Source organism: Mesoplodon bidens (genome assembly GCF_964165515.1).
Source record: "Mesoplodon bidens genome assembly, chromosome: 2".
Classification (NCBI taxonomy): Eukaryota; Metazoa; Chordata; class Mammalia; order Artiodactyla; family Ziphiidae; genus Mesoplodon; species Mesoplodon bidens.
Window position 1 is genome coordinate 143553825 of NC_138177.1, and position 16654 is coordinate 143570478.

Below are 16654 nucleotides of genomic sequence, written 5' to 3' on the forward strand. Positions count from 1 at the left end.
ACTTTAAGATCCCTTCCAGTTCTAAGATTCTGTGAAGCCCGTATATCCAGGTAAATAACCATATATTCACCATGTGAATAAATACCTCACCATACTGGAAAAACCTGGGGTCCACTTACTTTCTAAAAAAATTAATTTCATTTAAATAAAGACAGTAAGAACTTACAGGTTGTAACTGCAGCCAGGTCCTCCACCGTAGGACAACAAATGTTAAAACACAAGCAAAAATTTAGTGTAACCTTGAAACTGAATGAGGAAGACTAATGCAAACAGATTTAAAAACATGCTCTGGAATGCAGAGAATGCAAAGCAACAACAGAGTAAGCAGAATAACTTGGTTGAAGTGGCACATTTCAGAAAAAACAAAATTAGCTGCTCAAGTCAATATAGCAAAGAAGCAAAGTTCTTAAAGGTGTTTCCAGAAATAAATGAACTCCAGTGTGGAAAGGGCTACAAGTATCTCCCCCGTCCCACAACACACACAGAGCAACCATTACCTTTCCTTCATAACACAAATATCCATTGAACATCTGTTATGTGCCAGGTACTATCAGTGCCTTCAAAGGGCATCTTTAAGGACAATACAGATAATAGCAATTATAGTTAATCATTACCTAATCTTCTGGAATGAGATCAGATTTCACCCCTTCTAAGCAGTCTCCCTGACTTCTCTAGCTTTTTCCTATGATACTAACTACTACAGAACCAATTTGTGCTGGTACTGCTGCTAGTATTCTTTCAACTATATCAGAGGTCATGTAGGTTGGGGGAGGAGGAGTTTGCCTGGAAATCTGCTCACCATCTGTAACATTATTTCTAAACATTTTCTCCAGTCCTGTCTCTCAGGTGTGACAGCAACCAGGGAGCTTGGTGACTTAGCAAACATTTCTAACTCACAGGGATAAACCCAGCTCCAGTACAGTGAGCCAAAGGATGCACACTTAGGACATGATTAAGCCACATATTCTGATCATTTAATGAGGACCCACTAAGCACCCACAATGTGCCAAGCACTGGACTAGGGGCAAAGGCCCTAGGAATAAAGGAGGTTAGAGTCTAATCCAAGAATCAGATATGTGCACAGAAATTTATAGTACAGAGTATGAACAAAGTGCTGTAGTAGCACGTGAAGGACAATAGTAATTCTAACTTGCTCTGCCTGAAGGAAGGAAGACATCAAAGAAAAAGTAACATGCAAACTGTATGTCAAAGGAAGAAGTGGAGATTTATCACTTGATTGAACGCTAAGCAATTATAATTCTAATCAAGAGGGAAAGGCTGTGACTGGACCAAGAGCTATGAGAGGCTATGCCATGTTCCAAATGGTTAACAGCTCACAGTGCTAGAGTAGATGCCTTGGGTAGGCCGCCTGCAGCTGAGTCCACACTCAAGAATGATAAATTAGGACCAGGTTCTGAAGGGCCTTAAAGAACATTCCCAGCATCTGGGCTTTGGCAAGGGGGAGCCAAAACAGACTTTTAAGCACAGCAGTAACTTAGTGGGATCTGACTGTGGATAAAGAGTATGGGTAGAGGGAGTCTAGAGACAGGGAGACTAGTTAGGTTTTGCAAAAGTCTAGGTGAGATGATGAGGGCCTGAATTAAAGCATTATCAGGTGGAAAAAAGAGGCCAAATCCAAGAGACATTACTAAGGCAAATTTAACAGGACCTGGTGACCGGACATGGAAAATATGGGAGATGGAAAATGGCTTTAAATGACTAATTGCCTGTGTGTGGTGGAACTACAATTAATTAAAATACTTCGGGAGAGGTACTTGGCTTAAACACATTTTCAGCCTAAGCACTATTCTTTCAAACATAATATTTGTTTAAACCTTTACTGGAAGATCTTCCTAAATATAATTTTAGGCCAAGTACATTATAGTACACATAAAAACTGTCTTTTTCTATAGAATCCCCATAAACATCAGTTCTTACTCAACACTATAAAGTTTAGATACTGATAGAACTCAATATATCCTAAGGGACATCTCAGAATTTCCTTTTAGAATAAAAGCCTGATATCTTTTTTCTCAAGCAATAGACTGCAAACTATGCAAATGCCTGATTCTCCAATCAGCAGAATATGGTTGTATCACAATGCTCTTTACTGGCTGAACCAAACTTATCAACTGGGGAGGGTTCAGTGGTTAGATTATTACTGAATCCAATCTTTCCACACTAAAGGGGGAAAAAAAAAACCCCAACTAGGACTTTGGAAACATCAAAATGGATGTGACCAACAGTCACTGCAGCCTAATATTTACTGAAGGGCACTTCAAGTAAAATGTCATCTCTGTCAAAACCAAACTCAGGACACTTTGAAAACAGATCCAGCTTCTCTGTTTTCTAATTTCCCATTTAAGTTCTCCAGACTAAAAGTCTGATTTTTAGTGGTTTTTATCTTCCCTGGGCTAGGAAAGGTAATAGGTATTTAATTTAAGTTGCTGGCGTACACAAAAAGTGAAAAATATTTTAATTTTAAGTAAATGAGAGATGTTAACACTATTCATTAAAGAGCTTCATCACAAACTCAGTTCAATAAAGGCAATGTTCTGAGAGATGACTCACAGTGGATGAGAATTTCCAACTTAAAGCTCATTACAAAAACTCTTAAAACTGCAACTACTATTTCAAGATCTCTCCCACCTTCTCCACTCAAAACTAGGAGAAATAATTACTTGATTTCTTTTTGATTTCCTGAACACAGATAAAAGTAAACGGTTTAATCAACAAGCAAAGCCAAATGTTAACTTCAAATTAGCAAAAATTAGTTATCTTGATCAATACATCTCTCGCTCTTTCATAACAAAAATACTTGTGTAGTAGGAATGCAGCGAAAAATGCATGATTCAAACATACTTCCTGGTCTACTGCTTATATTCAATATTCCATAACCAAGCTTACTGAGAACCTAAACCCTTCCCTGCAGTTTTTACGAGAACCCCCTACAACTATTCCAAAGTTTTCACTATTTTTGCACAAGCTACCCAAAAAGCATAAACCACCTGCCTCCCCCTTCTCCACACTCACACTCACAAATAATAGCACCCATAATTATTACACACAAAAATACTGGGCCAGACAAGAACGCAGAGCCAAAACTGAAACAACAGAAAATGTTTGGCCCGCAACTGGAAATTCTATTAATGGGCAACTGGTCAAACTTAGGCTTTCACATTAAGAGAAAGTTTAACTCTTACGTTTAGTATCTTGAGACAGCTTTCGAAAGGAAAACAGAGTTCCACGAAAATGAATCGACAAAGGGGAAGCGATTCTCTCCAGACTGGTTTGGTGGCGAATGACTTCTCAGTAGTACAGAATTAGGCCCCTAGCCTCTGCCTCCAACCATCCCGGCGGAGGAAGTGAGGAGAGTCCCAGAGAAGAGAGGGCTCGGGCGGCCACGTCGTCCTACTCACCCCAGGGCGCGGCGGGAAGGAGGCAGGGAGAGAACGACATTCGCGCCCACGGCCCGGGCAGGCAGCAGGGTCCCTGGGGACTCAGGGGTGGGAGCCGGCCCCTCTCCCAGACCCTCCGGGTCTACTCACTCCGCAAGCAGCCGTCAAGAAAGCCATTCGCCAAGGCCCCCGCCCTCTGTGCCTCCAGGGGAGGGAGCCGAGGGCTGCTTCCGGGCACCCCCTCTTCTCCTCCCTCCGCCGGATCACCGGGCTGACGCGCAGTCGGTCCGGTCAGCTTCAGCCGGTCCCCCGGGACAGCCCCTCTTCCCCTACTCCTGCCCCAGGCCTAGGGGCCGCCCCGATTGGCTGGCCCTGCAGCCTCCTGGCAAAGAGGCCCCTGGCGATTGGCCATGGGTCACCTGCTGAAAAGGAGGTGAGTGGCCGACGATTGGCAGTTAGGCCAATTTTGGGGTGGAGAGGCAGGAGGGGCCGCCCGCAGCGGGCGAGCATCCGGAGAGCCCGGCTCCCCTGCCGCTTCCTCGCTGGGCCCAGGGCTCATCTCGGGGCCCGGGCCTGCTCCCACGCTCGGACCTGTGCCTCGGGACACGCGGCCGCCCCGGCACGCCAATGCAGCCCGCAGGAAAGGAAGCTCGTGGCTCGAGGGAGCTCAGCTAGGCTTCGAGGCTTCGGGGCTTCGGCCCCGGAGATTCCCATAGGGTGGCGACTGGGGAAGGACTCGGTCACAGACGTAAACGTGCTGCACCTACACCCACCCGCTGCTAGCTCGACATCCAATATTTTGGCAGCTGTGCAGCCAAGTTTCATCTGGATAACTGCTCTTGCCTACTTCCGAAAAGTTGTGTTTGTGTCACGAGGCGGGGGAGGAGGAGATACTATATCAATACACAAAAGCAGGGGTACCTGTTTTATTTTATTAATCCAGGGAAACACTGGGCTTGCTGTTGTGACACAGCTCCATAAGGAATGTAGGTGGCTTGTGAAGATGCTTCAGGAATCCAAATGGCATAACTTCAAATTAGATGGAAAGTTCGGACTTTGAGGACCTCAGCAGAGAACCATCCAAAATGCAGGAAATCACAGACGTAAATAAATGACTGACTTACTGACCTGGAGGACAATTACCTTCTGCTTTTACTATTTTTTCCTTATGGTTATTTATATACCTGTAATTCTACTAAACTAAGCATCTAATTAATTTTTGTAGCTCTACTGGTAGCCCCTACAACTAGCATATTGTACACTGCACATAAGGCTCAATAGATGCTTGCTGCACTGTGTTAAAGATCCCTTAAGTTTTGTTTTATGCAATTTTTTTCAAAACGTCCAATACCAAATGCACTCTCTTCTTCCCGCACCCCCTTCCTCAAAAGCCGGGTCCTCTTCCAGTCCTCCCTGTATCAGTAAATGAAAACCACTACCATCCACTCGATATGCGAACCATAAACCTGGCAGTCCTTGACACTTTCTTCATTCCACATTCAATCCATCACCACGTTCTGCCATTTTTACCTCCTGAATACAATCTCAGTTCTACCCCTCTCCATCACCACCACTCAATTACAGGTCCCAGCCTCTTGAAACAATCTCCTTAGTAAAGTAGTCCTGCTTCTTAAAGCTCCTCCAATTCACCCTCAACACTATGGCCACAGTAGTTGCTTTCCAAAACCAAAGTCATGACTCCCATTTCACCCCACCCAGCCCCATTAAAGAACTTCAACTGCCTTCCATTGTGTTTAGGATACAACTCAGCATTCAGCAATGGTGTGCAAGGTTTAGCCCTACCTGCCCTTCGCTCCATCTTAACACCTTCCACTCCCTCAATTTCTGCACTCCACACAATGGCCTTTTTCATGTTTCTTCAATTTGCCTTGGACCTTCTAACCTCAGGGCCTTGGCACACGGCCCCTGTGGTTACTTTGTCTTTTACACTGTCCCCTTGAAACTAATCCCCCCCCTTCACTTTTTAAAAAATATTTATTTATTTAGTTGTGCCGGGTTTTAGTTGCAGCAGGTGGGTTCCTTAGTTGTGGCATGTGAACTCTTTGTTGCGGCATGTGGGATCTAGTTCCCTGAACAGGGATCGAACCCGGGCCCTAGGCATTGGGAGCTCGGAGTCTTAACCACTACACCACCAGGGAAACCCCAATCCCCACCCTTCACTTAATTTACTTCTACTCATCATCATTTCCTCGCTGCCTATGTGAATTCTTCCTATTTTATGCTCTCATAGCCCATGCAACGCTCCTTTATAAAACTTATTACAGCTCCAGTAAGTCCCCTACATACGAACGAGTTCCGTTCCGAGAACGTGTTTTCAAGTCCAATTTGTTCGTAAGTCCAACAAAGTTGGCCTAGGTACCCAAATAACACAATCTGCTATATAGCACTGTACTGTAATAGGTTTATAATATTTTTCACACAAATAATACATAAAAAACAAACACAAAAAATAAAGAAAACATTTTTAATCTTACAGTACAGTAACTTGAAAAGTACAGTAGTACAGTACAACAGCTGGCATACAGGGGCTGGCATCGAGTGAACAGGCAAGAAGAGTTACTGACTGGAGGAGGGAGAGGAGCTGGGAGATGGTAGAGCTGAAGGATCATCAGCAATAGGACACGGAGGGCAAACTGCGATTTCACTCACGACTGATGCACGTTTGCATCTTTGAAAGTTTGCAACTTGAAGGTTTTCTATCTGTCTGCATACTTCTTTAATGTTTTATGTTCACCACTAGACTGTAAGATGTAAAGAGGCAAGAAACTATCTGATTTTGTTCATCAAAGCCTCAATTTAGCCAAATGCCTGGCACATATTAGGTGCTCAATAATGGATTTCCTACGGTAACAGAGTCTGAAAATAAACATCAATTCTATGATAAGCATCAATTAAACTATAAGCAGTGATAGAGAAAAATACATTAATTTTGCCAGATGGACAAGGTCAATGTCTAAGAACCTCCACTAGCACCCTTTATATTTTTCCTTTAATATCTGCTTTTCTAGCAGTTAATTTTGTGCCAGAGCAGCTCAGAGGGCTTAGTTCAATATTGGCTGATCAAACAGTTCTCCATGCCAAGGGGCAAAAAAGCCTACACCTCTAATTCTGTCTATATATTGTACTAATTGACCCTGTAAGAGACATAATACTAATTTATGTAATTCCTGCTTACCAGTTCTTTCATGAGATTTTCATGTGTTCTTTCTCACTCCACAAGAAGACAGAAAGACCCATAGGGTCATCAAGGACTTTGTATTTAACAGTACACAGTGGGACTTCCCTGGTGGCACAGTGGTTAAAAATCCACCTGCCAATGCAGGCGACACGGTTCAAACACAGGTTCGATCCCTGGTCCAGGAAGATCCCACATGCTGTGGAGCAACTGGGCCCCATGTGCCACAACTACTGAACCCGCGCTCTAGAGCCCACGAGCCACAATTACTGAGTCCATGTGCCACAACTACTGCAGCCCGCATGCCTAGAGCCTGTGCTCCGCAGCAAAGTAAAGCCACCGCAATGAGAAGCCCACACACCACAACAAAGAGTAGCCCCCGCTCGCTGCAGCTAGAGAAAGCCCACACACAGCAACAAAGACCCAATGCAGCCAAAAAATAAATAAATTTATTTAAAAAAAAACACAGTACATACCAAAATATCAGATTTTTAAAAAAGTGTCCTCCAAATCTTCCATCATCATCATCATCATGGGTCAGTAGCTTCAAAATCTAAGGCACTATCATTTTTGACAGTGTAGTGTAAATAGTTAAGTCCTAGTAAAAATTTAGTGGAACCAGTTATAATTAGGGTTTCTTTTGATAGATTTAAGTGTTAAGACTTGTATAATGGCAATAGAGAATATGACTTATGACAGCCTCTTAATAATATAGCTACAGTCCAGAGTCTATCTTTTCATGATTTCATATTAGAGATAACTGTGTTACAGACATATAATTCTCATTTTCCTAATCCTAGTGTAAAGTTAGTGTGCACAAAAGATGTAGCATTTAAAATGAAAAGTAATTAAACAATACAAGGCAACATACCCATTTTATCCCAAGAAACTATAGGACTTCTAAGCAAATTTGTGTTGAAAAAAACTCAAATTTATGTTTAAAAACACTCAAGTGTTTTTAAAGAAATCTACAAGTTGTTTTAGAAGAAAATTAAGTGACCAATGCCTTAAAGTCATATATGCCAACTGATTTCCAACCCATGTATCAAAGGGGTCTCTAATACTTATCTTCAAACTACATAACTAAAGCTACTAAGCGATTAAATTAAATAGATACTTAATTTTTTTTGTTGTTCAAGAAAAGAATGGAATATAGTGATTAAGAAGCATAAAAAACATCATTGGGGACTTCCCTGGTGGTGCAGTGGTTAGGAATCCGCCTGCCAAAGCAGGGGACATGGGTTCGAGCCCTGGTCTGGGAAGATCCTACATGCTGTGGAGCAACTAAGCCCGTGCTCTACAACAACTGAGCCTGTGCTCTAGAGCCCACAAGCTATAAATACGAAGCCCACGTGCCACAACTACTGAAGCCTGCACGCCTAGAGCCCGTGCTCTGCAACGAGAGAAGCCACCTCAATGAGAAGCCCGTGCACCACCATGAAGAGTAGTCTCCACTCACCGTGTGCAGCAACGAAGACACAACACAGCCAAAAATAAAACAAAATAAATAAATTTATTCTTAAAAAATCATCATGTTGTATACTTTAAACTTATACAGTGATCTATGTCAAATTATCCGCAATAAACCTGGAGGAAAAGATTGAAAAACAAATACAAAACAAGAAAAACTTAAAAATAAAAAAACCACACCTCCAAATTTCCCTCTTGCTGCATCTCACAAAAAATGTATAAAACACAATCTGAGAAAAATCAAAACACTAAGGTTCAGGGTTAGGGTGGATCTTTAAAAATGACAGGAAGTCTATTGACTAAAAAATAGGCCAACTTTACCTATAGCTATTAAGATGAAAAGAGCATTTTAACTGTACAGAATTTATGTACTACTTTCAAAAATATTATTTCTGCTAGAGAGTCCAGTAATGTTTACCTATAAATCACATTCTACTCTGATGTCATTTTAGAGACAGATGACAAATACTTTTGATTACAACAGATGAAAAGAAGAAGCAAAAATAGGGGAAAAAAACGCATAGTTTCCCTAGGAATTTGCCTAGCAACTTAGGCCAAATGATTAGAGCAGACAACATTAAAAGACAACTCTTGGAAGCAGGATATGTAGCTCCACTATTTTGTCTGACCAGTACCCAGAAGTCTCAAAATTAAAGTCAGCCAATAAATTTTCACATAGAAAATTTAGCCAGATGGAATAAATATACCATTTGGCATACAGTAGAAGCAGTCCCTAACTTGTGATCAGGACCACCATGTTCCAGAAGTTTCTATATAAATTATTTGCAATTCTTAATGCATTATGAAACAAACAAACAAAAAATATTTGGTTCAAGGTTAGGAATGAATACCCTCTACACAACCCCACAATGATTATGATAGTGTACTGCTTATTCATCACTGTATCTTTAGCATCTCCTCACACAGAGACTGGCATGTATTAACTGCTTAATAAATGTCTAATGAATGAATGAAATGCCAGGTACTACACTACAAATATAGCAGTATACACAGCTAAAAAGGTTGAAAATGGGTAGTCTAACAAGGAGAACAGAGAAAGCAGAGGGGCAGAAGGCTAATGTTTTTCTATTATAAGCCTTTTAGTACCATCCAATTTTTAAATTATATGAGAAAGGTGCTATTGCCCTAATTTTTACAGTTAAATTCTGCATTGGTCATTTAACTTTCTTCTGAAACAACTTACAGGTTTCATTAAAACCACGTGAGTTGCCAAAACTGGTTAGAAGTACAGAGCTCGTTGCCACAAGATGGATAAAACGGCTTTGTATTGTGTGATTACTCTTCATTTTAAATGCTCCAGCTTTTAGGCACACTAACTTTACATTAGGATTAGGATGTTAACAAACTGGAACTCTATGTTTTTCTCTAAAGAAGGGGTGTAGGAAAGACTATTGCTTTTATTTTATATACTTCTACATAGCTAAGTTTTTTTTGGAAGCATGATTTACTTATGACATTACTGTCGTTTTTTAAAAATTCAATTCCCATGATTTTTATTTTCTTCTTTATACTAGGCTGAGCTCCATAAAGACAAGGACAATATGTCATTTATTCACAGTTATATCCCCTACAACTAGTATAGTGCATGGAACACATAAGTGTCTGATAAATATTTACCAAATAAATAACTTTTCTGTATTCTCTATATGTTCTGAATTGAGCATGCACTATCTTTTTTAAGTTTTAAACTTTATTTTTATAAAGAGAAGGCAGGAAAATATAAGTTCTAAAAGATTTCCATAAAAACAAAGTTAAAATATATTTTTGGCAGTTAAAGGAATAATCTTTAGCATCTATAAAACTGGATCATTTGTTTTTAGTTGTTTCCCAAGAGTTCAAGATAGACAGGCCACCACTATTACAACAAAATTTATTTAAAAAAATGAATCCTTGAATCCTAAATTCCAATTTAGGAGCCAGAAATTTGTCTGCCCTCAGTAACAGCAACAAAATTGGCAACATTCCTTAGTGGAATTTTCCTTTGTTGTAGGAACCCCAAGTAACTGGCTACTTCATACCATTTTACCTGTGGAAGAAGTGACACATCTACATTGCAATCATTTCCTTTGGGAAACAAAGGGCTTCAAGGGAGAAAAACAAAACACATCTACTTTCCTACATGATACAAAAATAAAATCTAATGAGGCCAGGGAAAACAATACATCTCAAAGTTCTCAATAAAGAGCAATATAAAAGCAATCTAGGGCTTCCCTGGTGGCGCAGTGGTTGAGAGTCCGCCTGCCGATGCAGGGGACACGGGTTCGTGCCCCAGTCCGGGAAGATCCCACATGCCGCAGAGCGGCTGGGCCCGTGAGCCATGGCCACTGAGCCTGCGCATCCGGAGCCTGTGCTCCGCAAAGGGAGAGGCCACAACAGTGAGAGGCCTGCGTACCGCAAAAAAAAAAAAAAGCAATCTATACATCATGTGTTTGTTCATTAATGCCTTCAATTATTTCTTTATTTAACTAACATTTATCGAGCACCATTTAGAATGCCATTGAGAGCACCATTTAGAATGTACAGGGGGTGGGAATGGTAAGAATAGTAGTTGCATTAGTAATGGCTTAAAATTTGCTAAATTATTACTATAGCTAGGCATTATTTCAGCAAATTTACATTTAACTCATTTAATCATCAAAACAACCCTATAAATTAGGTACTTTTATTATCTTCATTTTATAGATGAGGACATTGGAACTCAGAGTAATGTCAAGAATAAGTGGTGGCACTGGGATACAAACCAAGACATTCTGGTTCCAGAGTCAAGTCCTTCACCATACTTCATCATCTCTGGGAAGAAAATCTTTACTTTTTTTGCGAATCAAATTAACATTTAATTACATACTTCTAAATGTCCCATCTTCTGCATGTATTAACGTTAGAAAAAAAATATATATATAAATAACTCTTTTTATTACCTGTATTTTAAAATATCAAAGTTATCAGAGTCTAAGACTTCCCAAAATTATCTTTTTCTTCTTGTTATTCCCAAAGACATGTAAATTCTCTTCAAAGCAAAAGCTCATATATTCTAAAATTGGATCAAATTAAGTACCTGACCTTAAGGAGTCTGCATCCTAACCGACGAGGTGGGAATTATACATACTTCAAAGGATAACAAAAAGAATATAGTAAGGACTCAGTGAACTGTGCAATGAGTATGACATTCAAAGGAAAGAGATCACTGAGTTTGGGGGGTGGGGGAGGAGGGGTTGGTCAGGGGAAGCTCCACAGAAGAGGTCAGTTCTGAACTGGGCTTTGAAGAAAAGAGGCAGAATGCAAAGGCAGAGTGGAGGCAGATGGCATTACAGAGAGACAGAGCATCATGTACAAGAATGTAGAGACCAGAAATGAAAAGATGTGTTCAGAGGAAAGCAAGTAAACGGCAGCACTCTAGTAGGTTTGTGTAGGGGTACAGAAGTGGAAATGTCTAGAAAGGCAGTCTGAGAATAGATCACATAGAGACTTGAATATCAGTCTAACCAACTGTAGAGGGAATCTCATCTGCCACATTCAGTCTAATCGGAATCTTAAAATACTTATCTTCTTACTGGATCACAAATTTGCTAAAATGATGCTAGTTATTTATAAAACTGCCTAAATTAAAAAGAAACTTATGGGGCTTCCCTGGTGGCGCAGTGGTTGAGAGTCCGCCTGACGATGCAGGGGACACGGGTTTGTGCCCTGGTCCGGGAAGATCCCACATGCCGCGGAGCAGCTGGGCCCGTGAGCCATGGCCGCTGAGCCTGCACATCCGGAGCCTGTGCTCCGCAACAGCAGAGGCCACAACAGTGAGAGTCCCACGTACCGCAAAAAAAAAAAAAAAAAAGAAACTTATGAAGAAATTTATTAAAAAGAATTCATAGAATTTCTTCATAGAAATTATGAAGTTGCTTTTAAAAAGCATAGCTCACAGAAACTTACAGATCTCCTAATTCAACTCCATATTCATCTCTTACAGTCTCTTAAAAACAACTTCCTCATGTAATGTTTTTTAAGCCTCTGTTTGAATAACTTTCAAAGTGATGGGGAGTTCGCTATAGGACCTGGGGTGTCCTATACTAACTTGTCTAATCAAGCCAATTCCTGAACAAGGTAAGTAGAGATAAAGGACTATAAATCATCAGCTTTCTAGGATTCAATCCTGTAAATCAAAATAAAATAAAGTCCTCTCTATATGCCACAATACAAGCTCTTTCAGTGGAGAATAAACATAGAAGACTATCTTTAGTATGGTAGAGTAGACATTTGTTGTTTTTGTTACCTAGGATCTTTTCTTCCCTATTCTGACTTTGCTTGGGGGCAAGGGGGTTGGGGGGACCACCTTCTACTCTACAAGCTACGTGTTTCTGATGAAGCAGGTAACATCCCATTTCCAGAGGAAGAACATACGGCTATGAAACTGTGATTGGTCAGGACCGGGAAAGTGATTGAAGCTGAGGTATCAGCACTAATCCTCTTAATCCAGAAAGAGCAATAGCCTCCTATAGATTTGGAGTTCCACCAATGGGAGGCTGAAATTGCTGCAACCATCTTACTACCACAAAGGGAGAACCTATCTAAAAATGAAGCCAACCCAGAAGAACTAAGACCTAGAAATAGAGATGAGGGATCTTGGTCCTCATGACATTGTTTAAATGCCTACTTCAAACCACACCCAAGCTAGATGTGCTTTTTTCTTTTAAACCAGTTTGGGTTTTTTCTTTCACTTTCATCCCTAAGAGTACTACCCAACACACATGGTAACTGCCAAATCCTGTAACAAGAAAAGTAGGTTAACTTCTCAGCACTTATCTATTATTGTGCATTATTATATAATTTGGCTATACCAATAACCAACTATAGATATTAAATTTTAAAAATGAACTTGGCACATTTTAATTTTAACATAGCATTTCACTTTCAACATTGCCTTGCACTGTCTTGTTTCTAGACAAAAATCAGTGTTTTAAGCAGAAGAAAATGACTATAACTTTACTATATATTATAACACTGTAAAGGCAAAAATAAACAACTCAGAAATTAAAAGTTTTCCTTATATCCTATCAGTTATTTAAAAAAAACAAAAAGAAAACAAACAAAAAAAACCTAATGAACTATCCAGAAGCCATGTAAAGACTCTTACTTGAAGCTGAAGAGTATGTCGAAGAATAGTTTCTTCTAAGGCATGGATCCACTTCTCTCGCTCATCAGCATCACGAGCTGGAATAAAAGTTTATAAAAATTAAAACCTTAATAGAAAAAGAAGAATACTCCCCAACTCTTGTAAGGTCAACATAACTTGGATATTAACCTGACAAGACTATTATGAGAGAAAAGAAGTTAAGGCAATTCTAATGCAATAAAATACATGCAAAAGTCCTTTATAAAACTGTAGTATGTCAAGTCGAAGTTGAGTGTATTCCAGAAATACAAGGTTGGTTGAGTATGCAAAAAATCAAGCAACATCCAACAATATAAAAATACATATGAACAAGGTTATTCACTGTAGCATTGCTTATAATTACAAAATATTGGAAAGAGCCTCAATACTCAGACAGAGGAAGGTGGTTGAACAAACCATGGAGTACAATGCAGGTGTAAAAAAGAGAACAAGGAAGATCACTTTTGAGTGATTTTTCAGATACACTATTAAATGAAAAAAAGAAGAAAGAAGAGGATATAAGAAAATATACATGCATCTGCTTGTTTGTGCAAAATAAATAGAAGAAGGATGAACTATAAACTAAAGAGACTGGTTACCTACAAAGCACAGTGGGAAAGGATGGAAATCAGGGAAAACAGGAATGAGTTAGTAGGGATACAGAGGTAGCAACACTTCTCTGAATTTATTGTTTTTTATATAGTCAGACTCTTTAGAACCATAGTAACATTTCACACACTCTCCCCCTAGATAAATAATTTTAAATCAACCAGGATGGGGAGGGGGAACCCAGAACAGAATATAAATAGTAACAAATTAATCTAACTGTATTACAAATGAATAAGACAATCACAAAGAAGGGTATGAGGAAGAAAAAATTAAACCCAACTAACTTTGAAAACAGTATTCTAACTAGGTAATGCAAGGCTAAACCAAAACATAACCATACACAAACACTGTACAAAAACTGCACGAATACTGTAAATCTGGTTTTCACAGGAGTATAGTTTAGCAATTCTGTAACTACAAACAAGTGAATGTATTGTAGATTATGAGAACCAGGTTTCTCACTGTCCGAGGGAAAAAAGTTACAAATAAGGAAAGGGAGAAGGCTAGAATGAGCCATGTGGTGTTGGACTAGAACGGGAGGTATCAATATGAACTCAGGGTTTTAGATAGATAGATAGATAGATAGATAGATAGATACATACATACATACATACATACATACATACATACATAGGAAGTGCCTGAAAAAGAATGGGGGCACGTCAAAAGGAAACAGGAGCCAACCTGAAGGAGTTCCAATAACCAAAGCCTAAAGAATGTGAGCAACAGAATAACTGATAGTACTGAATTATAATTCATAGAATAAAATAAATATCTAAGAGTGCAATATTGATATAAATAAATTACTTGAATAAGTAAATAAATAGGGAAGAAGGCACAGCTCTTTCTTCAGAAGAGTTACAATTCATAAGTATTGTAGGGATGAAAGAAATTTTTAAATCACATTCAGACAAACACGACAGCAATAATTACTGCAGGCAAGATCCACCAATGGCATACTGATAGCTAAAAACAGTGGGCAAAATTTGAGGAGAAACAGGATATTAGCAGAGTCTCAAAGTTATCTCCCCCAATATATTTATCAACTATGAAAGGAAGAACAGTATTTTCATGATGGAGAAGTCTGGCAGACACTACCTTAATCCAGTGATCAAGGTTAACATCACCAGTAACAAATGTCTTGATGCATACCATCCCCCGCACAATATGACCCACTGAGAAGGAAACAGCATCACTTCTGTAGTATTCTTGCCAAAAAACACATAATCTCAATCTAATCATGAGAAAACATCAGATAAACCCAAACTGAGAGACAATCTACGAAATAACTAATACTCATCAAAAATGTCAAAGTCACGAAAGACAAGAAAAGAACAAGGAACTGTCATAACTAAATGCAATATGGGATCTTAGGTTGAACTCTGGAACAGAAAGGGGGCATTAGAAGGGAAAAATCAAATGAGCTCTGTGTTTTAGTTAAAAGTATTGTACCAAATGGGTCAATTCAGGACATCAGAGCCTGAGCAACACAAGGAGGGCATATACATCAAGCCAAGGGACAACCTGGCACGGGGTATCAAAGCCAGCAGGATGAAGAGGGAAACTACACAGAAAAGTGCAGCATGGAGAGTCAGAGCCCAAGAAAGGTGAGGAAGGAGTCCACATTGTCGGGGGCAGGGTCAGCCTGGCACAAGGTTTACCAGGCTGAGTGTAATGAGGGTGACATGCACACAAGGAAGTGGGTGATGATGGGAAACTAATTACATACAGAAGGATTGATCAAATGAGTAAACATATTCTCACTGTTTCAGTGTGGTTCTCAGTGTGGTTTCTCACTGTTGGAAAATATTAATAGTTAGAAAAGTGGTAAGGGAGAAAACCAGAATGATTTCTGTGATGTTAGATTGGAAATAGAGGTATCAGTATGAACTCATGGTTTTCAATATTTATGTAAATAAATACATATGGAAATATGGACATGAATACACATTTATGTACACATGTATATTACATTCATACGTTTCCTAGCTCTGAGAGGGCCTGGGCACCATGACAGCCAACAGCAGTAAGTACACCTAGCAGCAGGTATTGATTCTAAATACTATTCTCCATTAAGAGGAACTAAGGCTCCCTGGAAAAATGGTTGATTCCGGGACTAGGTCAGGGAAGATAGAAAATTAGTCTGGAACTTCTTTTTTGTGCTAGAAAGTAAGGAAGAAAATACTCAGAGAATGATAGGAACATGTCAAGAGAACACAGAAGTCAGCTTAAAGAAAATCCTACTGGCCAAATCAAGGATAATTTGAGCATTAAAATAAATAATGATAGTAAAGAATTATAATCCGTTGAGCAAAACAGGAAACCATGAGTTACTACTGATACACATAAATTGAAAGTTTGTTGAGGAATGGGATTCAGCATAGCTTCAAAATACCTCCCCACAAAATATTAAGAAGGGAAAAAGACAAAATTTAACAACAAAGGCCTGGCAGATACCATCTCAATCAGGTTATCACAGTAAATGTCAACTGTTATGGAACAAATTGAAATTCTGTGATAAAAACACAGAATCACTTCTGTGATATTCAGGCCAGATAAATAATCTGAATTATGAAGAAACATCAGGAAAAAACAAACTGAGTGACATTCTACAAAATAATTAGCCTATAATCTTTAGAAGTGTCAAGGACATAAAAGTCAAGGAAAGGCAGAGGAACTGTTCCAGACTGAAGGAGACTACAGAGACACGACAGCTAAATGCAAAATGTGATTCTGAACCAGATTCTCTTTCTATAAAGGACATTATTGGGACAACTGGCAAAACCTGAATAGAGTCTAAGGATTAGATGGTATTAA

The 16654-nt window shown here is 39.5% G+C and overlaps 1 protein-coding gene across 5 annotated transcripts in view; it reads right to left on the bottom strand.

Annotated features, from left to right (window-relative positions):
• Window positions 1–16654, bottom strand: part of OSBPL9 (oxysterol binding protein like 9) — a gene marked incomplete at its 5' end in the record, with an annotated part of 168637 nt that overhangs the window by 57292 nt on the left and 94691 nt on the right. For 2 of the 5 annotated variants that reach the window (XM_081224123.1, XM_081224122.1), the window contains one exon: window positions 13211–13287. In XM_081224123.1, coding sequence (XP_081080249.1) covers window positions 13211–13287 — 77 coding nt within the window. Of the gene's footprint in view, window positions 1–3203; window positions 3312–3419; window positions 3501–3548; window positions 3754–13210; window positions 13288–16654 lie in introns of those variants that run through there. The other 3 variants (XM_081224124.1, XM_081224126.1, XM_081224125.1) reach the window with 3 other exon arrangements.